General features: G+C 45.0%; 1 protein-coding gene and 1 non-coding gene across 4 annotated transcripts in view; both read right to left on the bottom strand.

Annotated features, from left to right (window-relative positions):
- Nucleotides 1-15,305, bottom strand: part of LOC126467694 (uncharacterized) — a 424,429-nt gene that overhangs the window by 97,438 nt on the left and 311,686 nt on the right. For all 3 annotated transcript variants that reach the window (XM_050096485.1, XM_050096486.1, XM_050096487.1), the window contains exons 3-5: nt 10,277-10,604; nt 5,009-5,355; nt 720-944 (exon numbers count right to left, since the gene is read on the bottom strand). In XM_050096485.1, coding sequence (XP_049952442.1) covers nt 720-944; nt 5,009-5,355; nt 10,277-10,604 — 900 coding nt within the window. The remainder of the gene's footprint in view (nt 1-719; nt 945-5,008; nt 5,356-10,276; nt 10,605-15,305) is intronic.
- Nucleotides 8,038-8,111, bottom strand: Trnat-ugu (transfer RNA threonine (anticodon UGU)). Its single transcript has one exon. It is a non-coding gene; the product is annotated as a tRNA-Thr (tRNA).

Genomic DNA, 15,305 nt, shown 5'->3' with positions numbered 1-15,305 from the left:
TTGGCCAAGAAAATGTATGAAAGTCCCACTTTTGTCCGACGAAAATATGGTCACCCTACTCTTGGCTCGCTTCTGTTGGATAGGGTTTTTGTGGTTTCGTAAAGCTACGTTTACAAAGACCACAGATACTGAGAATATTGCCAACGATTGTATCCCAGTAACGTTGCCGCCAATACATTTCCGGGCCATATTGCCGCGAGATGGACGAAAGCGAGCTACCAGAAGTGAGGGCGGCCCAGTCCGTAACTTGGCGCCTCAAACCGCGCTGCTCCCCAGACAACAAAAGTTGACGCCTGTTTTCAGCTTCTCATGTACTAATCTAATTCCTTCAGTATCAGATGATTTAATTCGATACTTTCGATTATCCTTGTTTTACTTTTTCTGACGTACATCTTACAACCTAGTTTAAGAGCACTATTCATTACATTCAACTGCTCTTACAAGTCATTTGCCATCTCTGCCAGAATTAGTATCACGGCCAAATATGAACCTTAATTTCAGTCGCATTGAAGCCAACATTCCTAGAGTATACAACAGCCTGATGCACATAGCTTTAACCAACCAGAACCCACCACCACTGTGATGTCAGAGAGGATCGTACCAACCCTTCGGTCTCAAAAGGAAGGCAACAGTATCACCCTCATTTGTCACACAGTCCCTTCGCGAGGATGCATTCATCAGGCGGTGATCTGAGGAATTTCTGGAGACAGTGCACGCACCTGTATAGTGTCCGCCAGATGCGCCGTGTCGACACCTTGCAACAGCATGGTGTCGTTGACGGAGACGTGCTGGAACATGTCGTCCTGCAGCGAAGGTGAGAAGTATCCGGCGTCGTCGGCGCCGGCGGATGTGGCGTCGTACGCCAGGTAGTTGCAGTTGCCACCCTCTTGGAACGTCAGTTGTAACGTCTGCCCCGGATCCGACGCAGCGCGCTTCACCGTCGCCTGTCGCAGAGTTAGTCACAATTCTAGTAAGACACTAAGTTCAAGTGCCATTCACGAAGGCAGGAAGCTTAGGGTTTAACGTTTCGCAGGCAGCGTGGTCATGATAGCTCTAACTTAAGCGAGGCGTGTTTAAGTAAATACCGTTTTGAAATTTAAAAAAAAGACGTGCTAAGATATCTCAATAATTTTATTTTTACATGAAAGCCTGTACCTTAATCTACGCACTGACGCTATTACAGTCTGATTCTTCCTTGTTTACGTTGTGTACTGTGTGTTTAAGATGCCTCCGATAATCGTGAGTTCCGCCGACTGGGAAGTACGGGCTGTTATAAGATTTCTTAGTGCTAAAGGACTAACAGCGATCGATATTCATCGTGAGATCTGTGCAGTATACGGAGAAAACATTATCAGTGATGGAATGGTAAGAAATTGGCTGGCTCAAATGGCTCTGAGCACTATGGGACTCAACTTCTAAGGTCATCAGTCCCCTAGAACTTAGAACTACTTAAACCTAACTAACCTAAGGACATCACACACATCCACGCCCGAGGAAGGATTCGAACCTGCGACCGTAGCGGCCTCGCGGTTCCAGACTGTAGCGCCTAGAACCGCACGGCCACTCCAGTCGGCGGTAAGAAATTGGGTGAGAGCGTTTAAAGATGGCCGCACAGACGTGCATGATGAACACCGGAGTGGACGTCCTTCGGTTATTAATGAAAGTTTGATGCAGGAAGTGGACGATAAGGTGAGAGAAAACAGACGCTTTACGATTTCCTCCTTGCGGGACGACTTTCCTAATGTTTCTCGTAGTGTTTTGTATGGCATTGTGACCGAGCACTTGAATTACCAAAAATGAGGCGCCCGTTGGGTACCGAAAATGTTGACGGATGTGCACAAAACCAAACGTTTAGACAGTGCATTGACTATCCTTGAGCGGTACCACAACGACGGTGATGATTTCTTAAGCCAAATTGTTACGGGCGATGAAACATGGGTGGCCTACGTCACACTAGAATCAAAGAAACACTCCATGGAAGTTGAGCAGGGGCATCGTTTTGGTGCAAGACAATGCCCGTCCGCAAGTGACGAATCAGACCAAAGATCTCATCACATCTTTTCGATAGGAAACTCTAGATCATCCTCCGTACAGCCCCTATCTTGCGCTCAGTGATTATCATCTGTTCCTGCACTTGAAGAAACACCTGGGCGGTCAGCGTCTTCAAGACGATGACGAAGTCAAAACAGTGGTGATAAGTGCCTCAATAGTGATGGAAATTATGTAGAAAAGTAGATTAAGGTACAGGCTTTCATATAAAAATAAAATTATTGATATATCTTAGCAAGTCTTTTTTAATTTCAAAACGGTACTCACTTAAAAAACACGCCTCTCTATCGAGATGTTGAGATTTCGAAGTGCTACAAAGACAGAACTTATTTTCAATGTCCATGAAAGTAAACTTGTCCATTTGAAAAAAAGGAGAAACGCAAGCTCAACGGGCTAAATATTTTTCACCTTAAAAAAGAGATCACTGGTCACTTTGGCGTGTTTTAAACGGTGTATAAATAGCACCAGGCCACTAACTCAAATCATGGCAATTAAGTGGGGTTCATGTGTCAGTCGGTTGTATGGAGTCAATGCAGTAAGATGGGTCGACATGGTACAACGTCAGAAAGGAAGTACCTTGTTTGGACATGCACATGACGACGCCGTCAGTGCAATTCCCCACTTTGTTGACTATCAAAACGGATTTTCCAACAGATCTAGGGGAACTGCGTATTAGTCGCATTCATACAACACAGTATAAGAACAGTGGTCGTAAAAGATCCTAACCGAAGGTAACAGAGAGGGGTGTCATGCCTTATAAATAATAATCAATTTCAAACCCGACTGGAATTGCTGCCGTCAACGGATACAGATCACCTTAACCAGTCGTACTAGACATGACGACACTATGTTCTGCCCTTGACCACCTAGACGTCCGACCTAACATACAAGGATTTCTATATGATAGGTCTTGTGTATGTGCCTCATCTGCCGAAAACAATTCCAGAACTCAAAACGCGCCTTTCTAACGCGCTCGCGTCAGCTACTGAATATATTCTTCAGTATGTATGGCGCGAAATTGATTCTCACTTAGATGTTGTCCGTGTAACCAAGTGGAGAAATAGCTATAAATGTTATACATTACTCTTACCGATGTATTGCAATGCATTACATAGTTGTTGCCACTTCTAACCACTGTATTTATTTCGGATTTCACTGTATAGTGCTAACCTTCGCCGCTCCTCGCGAGAGTTTGTATAGGACGATTTTTCTAAATGGGAACACGAACTGCAGGAAATGATCCCTCAGAGGATAAGAAGCAAACGAAGTGGTAATATGGACACACAGCCGCGAATGGCTACCTAGGGGAGTACGCTCACTTGTAGGTGGAGATACGGTACTGGCCATTAAAATTGCTACACCAAGAAGAAATGCAGATGATAAACGGGTATTCATTGGACAAATATATTATACTAGAACTGACATGTGATTACATTTTCACGCAATTTGGGTGCATAGATTCTGAGAAATCAGTACCCAGAACAATCACCTCTGGCCGTAATAACGGCCTTGATACGCCTGGGCATTGTGTCAAACAGAGCTTGGATGGCGTGTACAGGTACAGCTGCCAATGCAGCTTCAACTCGATACCACAGTTCATCAAGAGTAGTGACTGGCGTGTTGTGACGAGCCAGTTGCTCGCCCACCATTGACTAGACGTTTTGAATTGGTGAGAGATCTGGAGAATGTGCTGGCCAGGGCAGCAGCCGAACATTTTCTGTATCCTGAAAGGCCCGTACAGGACCTGCAACATGCGGTCGTGCATTATCCTGCTGAAATGTAGGGTTTCGCAGGGATCGAATGGAGGGTAGAGCAACGGGTCGTAACACATCTGAAATGTAACGTCCACTCTTCAAAGTGCCGTCAATGCGAACAAGAGGTGACCGAGACGTGTAACCAATGGCACCCCATACCATCACGCTGGCTGATACGCCAGTATGGCGATGACGAATACACGCTTCCAATGAGCGTTCACCACGATGTCGCCAAACACGGATGTGACCATCATGATGCTGTAAACAGAACCTGGATTCATTCGAAAAAATGACGTTTTGCCATTCGTGCACCCAGGTTCGTCGTTGAGTACACCATCGCTGAGTGATGCAGCGTCAAGGGAAACCGCAGCCATGGTCTCCGAGCTGATAGCCCATGCTGCTGCAAACGTCGTCGAACTGTTCGTGCAGATGGTTGTTGTCTTGCTAACCTCCCCATTTGTTGACTCAGGGATCGAGACGTGGCTGCACGATCCGTTACAGCCATGCGGATAAGATGTCTGTCATCTCGACTGCTAGTGGTACGAGGCCGTTGGGATCCAGCACGGCGTTCCGTATTACCCTCCTGAACCCACCGATTCCACATTCTGCTAACCGTCATTTGATCTCGACCAACGCGAGCAGCAATGTCGCGACACGATAAACGGCAATCGCGAAGGCTACAATCCGACGTTTATCAAAGTCGGAAACGTGATGGTACGCGTTTCTGCTCCTTACACGAGGCATCACAACAACGTTTCACCAGGCAACGCCGGTCAACTGCTGTTTGTGTACGAGAAATCGGTTGGAAACTTTCCTCATGTCAGCACGTTGTAGGTGTCGCCACCGGTGTGCGAATGCTCTGAAAAGCTAATCATTTGCATATCACAGCATCTTCTTCCTGTCGGTTAAATTTCGCTTCTGTAGCACGTCTTCGTGGTGTAGCAATTGTAATGGCCAGTAGTGTAGTTATTAAACCACCCTCGTAATGTTAGTATACTTCAACATTACTTTTTTGGCTATTATTAAATTTAGTGTGTAAACTGAACCTGGGAATGTTTAGACCGGACGTCGTAATTTAGCATCCAGAACACGACGCCTTTTACGACAGACACATGCGAGCAAACGTGTTAGAGGACGAACAGTTTAGTAAAAACCGTCACGTATTCGCTATGACAGTGCAGAAGGAAGATAGGTAGGCCACGTACCTTGGAGGTAGGGGTTCCGGACGACCGCCTTTGCAGCAGCAGTTCGGCCAGCGCCGCATTCTCCGCGTTGGCGTCATGCTGCTGGTGAAGCGTAACGAAGTGCTCGGAGTCGGAGTGCCTGCGGGACAGCTTGTCGGAGGCGGCGCTGGCGACCGGTGCGGGGGCGGCAGACGGCTGCAGCGGCGGCGCCGGCACCGCGAACGACGCCGTCAACTGCTTGGCCAGGTCGCCGCCGTCTTTAGCGCCGGCCGAGGGCGAGGCGGCCGGAGAAGCCGCCGCCAGCTGTTGCTGCTGCTGCTGCTGCTGCGAACCGCTCATGGCCTCCGTCCCGGAACCCGCACCGCTACCTGTACCGTATCAACTATTGTGGCGACACCAGGAGAAGATGTCTCGAAGGAAACGAATTGCCGTGGGATCACTGTTCTTAGCTTATACTGTATTCAAACATTATGAATCACCTCGAAGGGAACGATCTATTGATACGTAATCAGCATGGTTTCAGAAAACATCGTTCTTGTGCAACGCAGCTAGCTCTTTACTCGCACGAAGTAATGGCCGCTTATCGACAGGGGATCTCAAGTTGATTCCGTATTTCTAGATTTCCTTTGACACCGTTCCTCACAAGCGACTTCTAATCAAGCTGCGGGCCTATGGGATATCGTCTCAGTCGTGCGACTGGATTCGTGATTTCCTGTCAGGAAGGTCGCAGTTCGTAGTAATAGACGGAAAATCATCGAGTAAAACTGAAGTGATATCAGGTGTTCTCCAGAGAAGCGTCCTGGGACCTCTGCTGTTCCTGATCTATATGAATGACTTGGGTGACAATCTGAGCAGTTCTCTTAAGTTGTTCGCAGATGATGCTGTAATTTACCGTCTAGTAAGGTAATCCGAACACCAGTATCAGTTGCAAAGCGATTTAGAAAAGATTGCTGTATGGTGTGGCAGGTGGCAGTTGACGCTAAATAACGAAAAGTGTGAGGTGATCCACATGAGTTCCAAAAGAAATCCGTTGGAATTCCATTACTCGATAAATAGTACAATTCTCAAGGCTGTCAATTCAACTAAGTACCTGGATGTAAAAATTACTTCAGTTGGAAAGACCACATAGATAATATTGTGGGGAAGGCAAACCAAAGGTTGCGTTTCATTGGCAGGACACTTAGAAGATGCAAGAAGTCCACTAAAGAGACAGCTTACACTACACTCGTTCGTCCTCTGTTAGAATATTGCTGCGCGGTGTGGGATCCTTACCAGGTGGGATTGACGGAGGACATCGAAAGGGTGCAAAAAAGGGCAGCACGTTTTGTATAGGGGAGAGAGTGTGGCAGATATGATACGCGAGTTGGGATGGAAGTCATTAAAGCAAAGACGTTTTTCGTCGCGGCAAGATGTATTTACGAAATTTCAGTCACCAACCTTCTCTTCCGAATGCGAAAATATTTTGTTGAGCCCAACCTACATAGATAGGAATGATCATCAAAATAAAATAAGAGAAATCAGAGCTCGAACAGAAAGGTTTAGGTGTTCGTTTTTCCCGCGCGCTGTTCGGGAGTGGAATGGTAGGGAGATAGTATGATTATGGTTCGATGAACCCTCTGCCAAGCACTTAAATGTGAATTGCAGAGTAATCATGTAGATGTAGATGTAGGGGACCGAAGGCTCGTACGGTTACAAGGATTCCCACTCATTTCACGTGGGTTGGGAGAACAAACCCTCTACGACTTCTTAGCGACTGTTGCAGCAAATCCTTCTCCCACGTCCACGTTGTGCTTCCTGGGTGCTCCATATAAAATGCAGCTAACGGGAGAGGGTGAAAGGCCAATCCGTGGCGTATTAAAGCGAAGGCGCCCTGGCTGGGGCAGATCCCCCCCTCCTCCCCCCCCCCGACATAAAACGGCAAGACAGGAGGGCTTAAGACGACAGTCCCGTTACCTGAGTACCTAGTTAGAGATTGGTAATATTTGCCGAGATAATATCATTAATCACAATTCTTAATCACAGTTCTTTCTTTGAGGGTTCTATCGTGTCGCGTACTGTTAGCGCAGTCATAGCTGACACTCAGTGCGGAGGCTGATGGGAGCGACTGCAAAGGCATTTCCCATTTACAGTCGCTCAGTCTGGCTGAGCTAATAGTACTATGCAACCTACTTGAGGAGCAGTGCCCAAGGAGTTGTAAACTCATTTCAAAAATGACTAGTAAAATTTGTAGAATTTATGATTCGATCTATTCACTGTTAGAGAATCTTATCCAGCTATTCACTGGTAGTGAAATGCCGCATCCATTCTTGTATTTCTACACTGAAGAGCCAAAGAAACTGGTACAACTGCCTAATATCGCGTAGGGCCCCCGCGAGCACGCAGAAATGCCGCACACGACGTGGCACGGACTTGACTAATGTCTGAAGTAGTGCTGGAGGGAATTGACACCATGAATCCTGCAGGGCTGTCCATAAATCCGTAAGATTACGAGGGGGTAGAAATCTCTTATGAATAGCACATTGCAAGGCATCCCATATATGCTCAATAATGTTTGGTGGCCAGCGGAAGTTTTTAAACTCAGAAGATTGTCCCTGGAGCCACTGTGTATCAATTCTGGACGTCTGGGGTGTCGTATTTTCCTGCTGGAATTGCCCAAGTCCGTCGGAATGCCCAATGGACATGACTGGATGCAGGTGACCAAACAGGATGCTAACGTACGTCTCAGGAGTGCAGATACACACAGTACAATGAGATGACAAAATTCACAGTATATCTCCTAATATCGTGTCTGACCGCCTTTCGCCCGGCGTAGTGCAGCAACACGACGTCACATACACTCAATAAGTCGTTGGAAGTTCTCTGCAGAAATACTTATCCAAGCTGTCTCCATAGTCTTCCAGAACTGCGAAAGTGTTGCCGGTGTAGGAAGTTGGGCACGAAACGACGTGTCGATTATGTCTCATAAATGTTCGATGAATGATAATTAATTGAAACCCTCACCTGCCGACAGATGTTGTTGACATATCTTGATGTGGACAGCCGAAAATGTGTGCCCCGACCGGGACTTGAACCCGGGACCTCCTGCTTACATGGCAGACGCTCTATCCTTCTGAGCCACCGAGGACACAGATGAACAGCGCGACTGCAGGGACTTATCCCTTGCACGCTTCCCGTGAGACCCAAGGGATAAGTCCCTGCAATCGCGCTATTCATCTGTGTCCTCGGTGGTTGTTCTCTGATCTCGAGCGCACATGTGAAGGGATTGTGATGTGCTTGATGCACGATATGGCAGTCCCCCCCTTCCCTGGTGATCAGACGTGGTCGACCAGAACCTTGATGGATAAGTCTGCCCTAATGCTCCCATGCAGTCCAACATTGGGCCACTGTACGGTGCAGCGAGTAAGTGTGCAGATGTTTTTAGACGTGCTAATGGTGACTGTGTGTTGAAAGTAGCTCAAATAACACATATTGATGACGTTACGAGGGGTAGAATACCATGGCGACTGGAGGCTGGTCAAACACAGCAGGTCGTAGCACGGGCCCTCCGTCTACCACAAAGTGTGAAGATTATGGCAACGATTCCAGCAGACAGGGAACGTGTCCAGGCGCTACACTACGGGACGTCCACTGTGTACAACACCACAAGAAGACCGATATCTCACTTTCAGTGCCCGCAGACGGCCACGGAGTACTGCAGGTAGCCTTGCTCGGGACCTTACTGCAGCCATTGGAAGAGTTTTCTGAATACACACAGTCTACAGACGACTGAACAGACATGGTTTATTAGCCTGGAGACCTGCAAGGTGCATTCCACTGATCCCTGGTCACAGGAGAGCCCTTAAAGCCTGGTGTCAAGAACACAGAACATTTGTCATTGGAACAGTGGTCCCAGGTTATGTTCAGAGACGAGTCCAGGTGCAGTCTGAACAGTGATTCTCACCGGGTTTTCATCTGGCATGAACCAGGAACCAGATACCAACCCCTTAATGTCCTTGAAAGGGACCTGTATGGAGGTCATGGTTTGATGGTGTGGGGTGGGACTATGATTGGTGCACGTACACCCCTACATGTCTTTGACAGATGAACTGCAACAGGTCAGGTGTATCGGGACGTCATTTTGCACCAGTATGTCCGCCTTTTCAGGGGTGCAGTGGGTCCCACCTTCCTCCTGATGGATGATAACGCACTGCCCCACCGAGCTGCCATCGTGGAGGAGTACCTTGAAACAGAAGATACCAGGCGAACGGAGTGGCCTGCCTGTTCTCCAGACCTACACCCCACCGAGCACGTCTGGGATGCTCTCGGTCGACGTATCGCTGCACGTCTTCACACCCCTAGGACACTTCAGGAGCTCCGACAGGCACTGGTGCATGGGAGGCTATACCCCAGCAGCTGCTTGACCACCTGATCAAAAGTATGCCAACCCGTTTTGCGGCCTGTGTACATGTGCATAGTGATCATATCCCATACTGATGTCGGGGTACATGCGCAGGAAACAGTGGTGTTTTGTAGCACATGTGTTTCGTGACGGTTTCCTTAACTTATCAGCAATACCGTGGTCTTACAGATCTGTGTCATGTGTGTTCCCTATTTGACTATACTATTAGCGCCAGTTTTGTGTAGTGCCACATTGTGTGGCACCACATTCTGCAATTATCCTTAATTTATGAGCATGAGTGTACGATTCGACCAGCCGGCCAAATGGAGGCCCACAATGATGCCCCTTTCAAACACAGTCAGGTGCTGTCAACGCTGTGTTACACGAGTATGCAGCATCTACGTGTCGTTTACAGTGATTACCCAACATCTGACGCTGTTCACGTCCCTTATGTACCCTGGTAACAGAACTAAACATGAGCCCTCTGGTGGCCTTTCTCGTTGTCACAGAGAAGCACTTCTACTCATTACATGCCCACCAACAGTGTGTGTGTTTACGAGGTTACGGTGACATCAGACCAGAAAGGGGTGTTCAGGTTTTTATTTTGTTAGGAAGTGCAGTTGTTTTAATACGTCGACAAATAAAAACCACCGAAATTTTACCATAGCGGAAATTAGTTGTCAGTTTGTGTGTCATCACAAGTTAGAACATTTATGTTAGTCGTTTTGCTGGCGGCTGTGATTTGTGTCATTTTTCTAATTTTTACTAGGCAAATTCACGATGTTACAGAGAGTGTAAAGGCAGACGTGTCTCATAGAAAGTGAATGTTTTTTTTATATGGTATAACAAGCGAAGTTGGGAAATTTCATTAACTCTACAATTAAGTTATCCAAGAGAAATCACGAACTTACTTGTGTAGCCTGTGGAGGGCGATTGTTGCTGCTGTTTCTGCTGTTGCTGTTGTTGCTGCTGCTGTTGGTGCTGTTGCTGCTGCTGTTGTTGGTGCTGTTGTTGCTGCAGTTGTTGTTGTTGTTGTTGTTGCTGTTGCTGTTGTTGATTCTGTTGTTGCTGCTGCTGCTGTTGCTGTTGTTGCTGCTGCTGCTGCGTTGCGTTATTAGGTGGCTGCACTATTCTCTTCTGAATTATCTTCTCTTCAATCAGCGCCCTCACACTCATGCTAGCTGTTTGCAAGGGAGGACCCGGAATCTCCTTCTTCTCGCACTTCTTGGAGTCCGAGTCCTGTGGAAGACAAACAGAAGGCTATACAGAGTCATCTCCACAATACAGTGCTCTAAATCCATACACAGTTCGGTGAAAGACTGCCAATCTGCTTTCCATCTGTTACTAAAAATAGCCCTCTTGCATTTCCTATCTACTTTCAGCCTGTGTCTGCTGTTGTCGCTGCTTACTACAGCAGTATAATGTAAGAACTTACATTACCTTCACTTGTCTTTGCAGGAAACACAGGATATATATATATATATATATATATATATATATATATATATATATATATATATATGCTACAGATTTTTTTCAGTGTGCGAATTGTTGGATAAGGTCATATATTCGTCTTACAAGAATACAAAAAAGTCCAAAGACTCACTCTTATTTGACATTGTTTGAGGCTCTGTGTAATTAATCAACCAGGTAACCCTCTGGCTCACCATCCTACTCTCCAAATCAGATGTATATTCATTTATATTACAAGTATGTCGCTTTAAAAAGAGAAGAAAGAGTAGAGAAAAGGAGCGGTAGAAACTGAGCTGCTTATTTACTGTGTCGTTCACAGCACGATACGTGTCTTTCGATTGAGCGACACTTCGGCTGCATGTGAGTCTGTGGATGCATATGGAATAAAAGAAAGTAAGAAGGTGAACATCAGTGCTAATGCACTATCTGTCCTTCGACGTCTTATATGCTTAGCATCACATAAAACATTTACAAAGGCGGAAATGAGGTAATTCGTTGATACTGAAGCTTGGGTACGTCGGAGGGGGGGGGGGTGTGATGTAAAAGACATGGAACATAATACAGTTTACTATCGACATAACTGTTGTAGTAGAGAATGAACAAAGTGTGAGGTGTGGCGCTTTTACTGCATACTAGAAGTAGACTACTTTGATCCAACAAAACAATCGAACTGAGAGTTTTGAAGAAAAAGAGATCACCGAAATTGGTGAGCTGATGTTTGTATTCGATATCAAAACAGATTACAACTGTTCGGATCTACATTGAAGAATTATTAGTGTTTAATGTGCCGCCGCCGACGAGGTTATTAGAGACGGAGCAAAAGCTCGTATTAGGGAAGGATGGAGAAGGGAAACAGTCAAAACCTCCAAAGGAACCATCCCGTCATTTGCCTTTAATGATTCAAGGAAATCACGGAAAACATATATCAGGATAGCTAGACGGGGATGGGAATCACTATCCTCCCGAACACGAGTCCAGTGTCTCACCTCTGTGCCGTCTTGCTTGGCGTTGCTCTGTTGACATTTTTGGAGATCGATAAAATATAGTTTTATAATAAAATGTAATTTCATTTCGCTCTTTTCGCCAAGAAATGAAGAATATTCAATTGTATGTAAACCACGAAGTCTCCAATACATATTTTTTATCCTTTAATGCGAATTTCGTTTTCGTATTAATGTATGGAGAGCACGTAATACGTTCCACCCCTGTCTATACATACCTAGGCGCCCAAGCACACAAACCAATTTCGCGTGTATATTAGTCTTACATTTCAGTTTCATTCTAATTTGTCACGGTTTTTGTCGAAAGTGTGCGCTAAATATTTATATTGGAACAAAGATTCTCAAATGCACTACAAATAACGTAACAAGAAATGCACAGGCCTATTACTTGTGCCAGCTGAATTAACGGATGGTAACCTATGAAAAGCTTCTAACCGTTGTAGCTCATTTATCGCGATTATTAAATACGTGAGGCATACAGGCAGCTGAAAGTATTTTTAGATTGCTGTTTGAAGCTTGATTCTTTTCATCTGGTAATTATCTTCTGGCACTTAATTGCCAGTGTCTGTTCACGGACGATCAAATTCACAATGAACTTTTGAATTAGCATCTCACTATAATGAACCAATTTTCACAGTGGATCGGGAAATATGTTGTTGACTCATGGTCTTTACAAGAACTCTTTCTTCTAGAGAAGTGGCTGGGAGGAGGGGATGGAGGTGGGGAAAGTATGTAACTTTGTGTTTTGCTCCAAGCAAAGGCAACAGAAAGAAAGGTTAGAGTTTAACGTCCCATCATCGTCAAGGTCTTTAGAGAGTGGAGGACCATAGTTACCAGGTCAAGAATACAAGAACGTTGCTGTATACTTAACAAAAAACGCAAACTGCGTAATAAAATTTGCACCTGGGAGTCAGAGATGCCGTCAGGAATTTGTTGGTAGTCATGCGGCTCTTGCGTCAAGCCAAAGATATATGAATAGTCAAAGAGTTTTAGATGCGAACGTTTTTGTAAGGCTTTACCACGTCTGTTACTGATATCGATTAAATACTACGAGGGTAATCCCAAAAGTAAAGTCTCCTATTTTTTTTATAAGTACATATACCGTAGCGGTCGCGTGGTTCCAGACTGAAGTGCCTAGAACCGCTCGGCCACATCGGCCGGCTGTCTCAAGACAAACACACAGTTTGCAGTTATAATTCTTGTCTTATCGTGTTATACTTTTAACGTGAGATTATAATTCTTAATGAGTAGATTATGATAGAATTTTAAATTTTTAAATTGGGCGAAAGATTGAAAATGAAATTTTTGTTGCTCATGGAAGCAATTAGATAGGCAGCCTGCAATTGGCAACTGGGTTCCGGGATAGCAGTTTCGTAATACGAATTTGGTCGGTAAGGCAATCATTTGTCTAAAAATAGATAAATGTAAATTAATGCAGATGAATAGGAAAAAGAATCCTGTAATGTTTGAATACTCCATTAGTAGTGTAGAGCTTGACAGTCACGTCGATTAAATATTTGGGCGTAACACTGCAGAGCGATATGAAGTGGGACAAGCATGTAATGGCAGTTGTAGGGAAGCGGATAGTCGTCTTCGGTTCACTGGTAGAATTTTGGGAAGATGTGGTTCATCTGTAAAGGAGACCGCTTATAAAACACTAATATTACCTATTCTTGAGTACTGCTCGAGCGTTTGGGATCCCTATCAGGTCGGATTGAAGGAGGACATAGAAGCAATTCAGAGGCGGGCTGCTAGATTTGTTACTGGTAGGTTTGATCATCACGAGAGTTACGGAAATGCTTCAGGAACTCGGGTAGAGGAAAGGAGGCGTTCTTTTCGTGAATCGCTACTGAGGAAATTTAGAGAACCAGGATTTGAGGCTGACTGCGGCACAATTTTACTGCTGCCAACTTACATTTCGCCGAAAGACACCAAAGATAAGAGAGATTAGGGCTCGTACAGAGGCATATAGGCAGTCATTTTTCCCTCGTTCTGTTTGGGAGTGGAACAGGGAGAGAAGATGCTAGTTGTGGTACGAGGTACCCTCCGCCACGCACCGTATGGTGGATTGCGGAGTATGTATCTAGATGTGGATGTAGAAGATAGAGTTTTGTTTATGCCACTGTAGTCAAAATCATTATTTTGTACATTCTTTGTACTTATCACATTCTAGACGCTATCTCTGCTTACTTCGGTACTTACACAGTGTATTTGATATTGTCTGTGACGTAACACTACAGAAACAGGCCTCCACAAAACGTTGATCCATGCCAGGATTTTGCTTTTTTCTTAGGCTACTAAACAGTATCAAAGGCTGCCTCAAAGCCGTACGCATAGCACGTGTATTAATTTGCATAAATCCGCCTGATTTTCTTTTGCGTATTAATTTATAGAGACTCTGTAATACTTGTTACCCTTGTCCATGCATAAAATACTTATGCTGCCTACATGCACAGATAAATTTTGCGTTCCTGTCTGTTTGTCTTGCACTTCTGTTTCACCCTAATGTCCACGGTCATTGCCGAAAGTATGCGCAAAGTATTTGTATCAGCAACACGATACTGAAATACACTAAAAATAACCTCAGAAACGCGTCGTGGAAATAAAATAAATTGTGACTGGAAAACTTGTAGTTTTCATTAGGAATCAGTGTGTTGTCATTTCCATCAACTGGACCCTTCTACGTATTGTGTAGCGTATTCGAACTTCATTCTGGCTACACCCCGAGAATTATTGTCGAAAGTTGTGCGCCATATGGTACTTCAACGGAAAACAAAACCCATTCTGTTCCGGAAGTTGTTCGAAAATTCAGTATTCTTCTAGCCCTGTGTTAAGGTCGTACTGGGAGCACCTCCGTTGAACGTTTCGCCTTCTACAGTGGATAGCACGATGTCAAATCAAGTTTGCTTAATGACTGTGGAAAATTCACGCGATGTAAGGTCTCGGGAGCAGGGCAGTCAACTGATATCTGCTAAAGGTTCGCGAAATTACAGAGTAAAGCAGGGACGAAATTTCTCGCGTAATAGTTTAAAAATGATTATGCATTGTAAATAGCGTTGATCGTCTGATCTTGACGTAAATATTCGAAATGAACAATTTCATTCATCTCTCAAAATACTGTACACATGTTTCTAAAATCGGTGTGTGGAGATTATTGTACCTCAGTGTTGCACATGGAAACTCCGTACTCCTGTACTGCTTTTTTTTTTAATGAACAAACTTTGCTGCAAATCGATGTATATTCAGTTTTCCGGTTAAACTCTACGTTTTCATTTCGTCAGTTGGTAGTCCAATAGCCACGGGTCTATTTATCGTTTGTTATTTTTGTCTTGTGAAGTTCAGATTGTGAGCATTCGCGTACTGGTTTTGTTACGAAAACGGCGCTGATGCTTGCAAAGAATATCGTATAGGCATTCCTAACTGCAGGGTAGCAGATTCAAGAGTGTTTACGAGTATTTTTACCTAG

This window comes from Schistocerca serialis, chromosome 1 (assembly GCF_023864345.2).
Source record: "Schistocerca serialis cubense isolate TAMUIC-IGC-003099 chromosome 1, iqSchSeri2.2, whole genome shotgun sequence".
In the NCBI taxonomy this organism is placed as follows: Eukaryota; Metazoa; Arthropoda; class Insecta; order Orthoptera; family Acrididae; genus Schistocerca; species Schistocerca serialis.
This window is presented reverse-complemented; position numbering and strand designations above follow the sequence as displayed.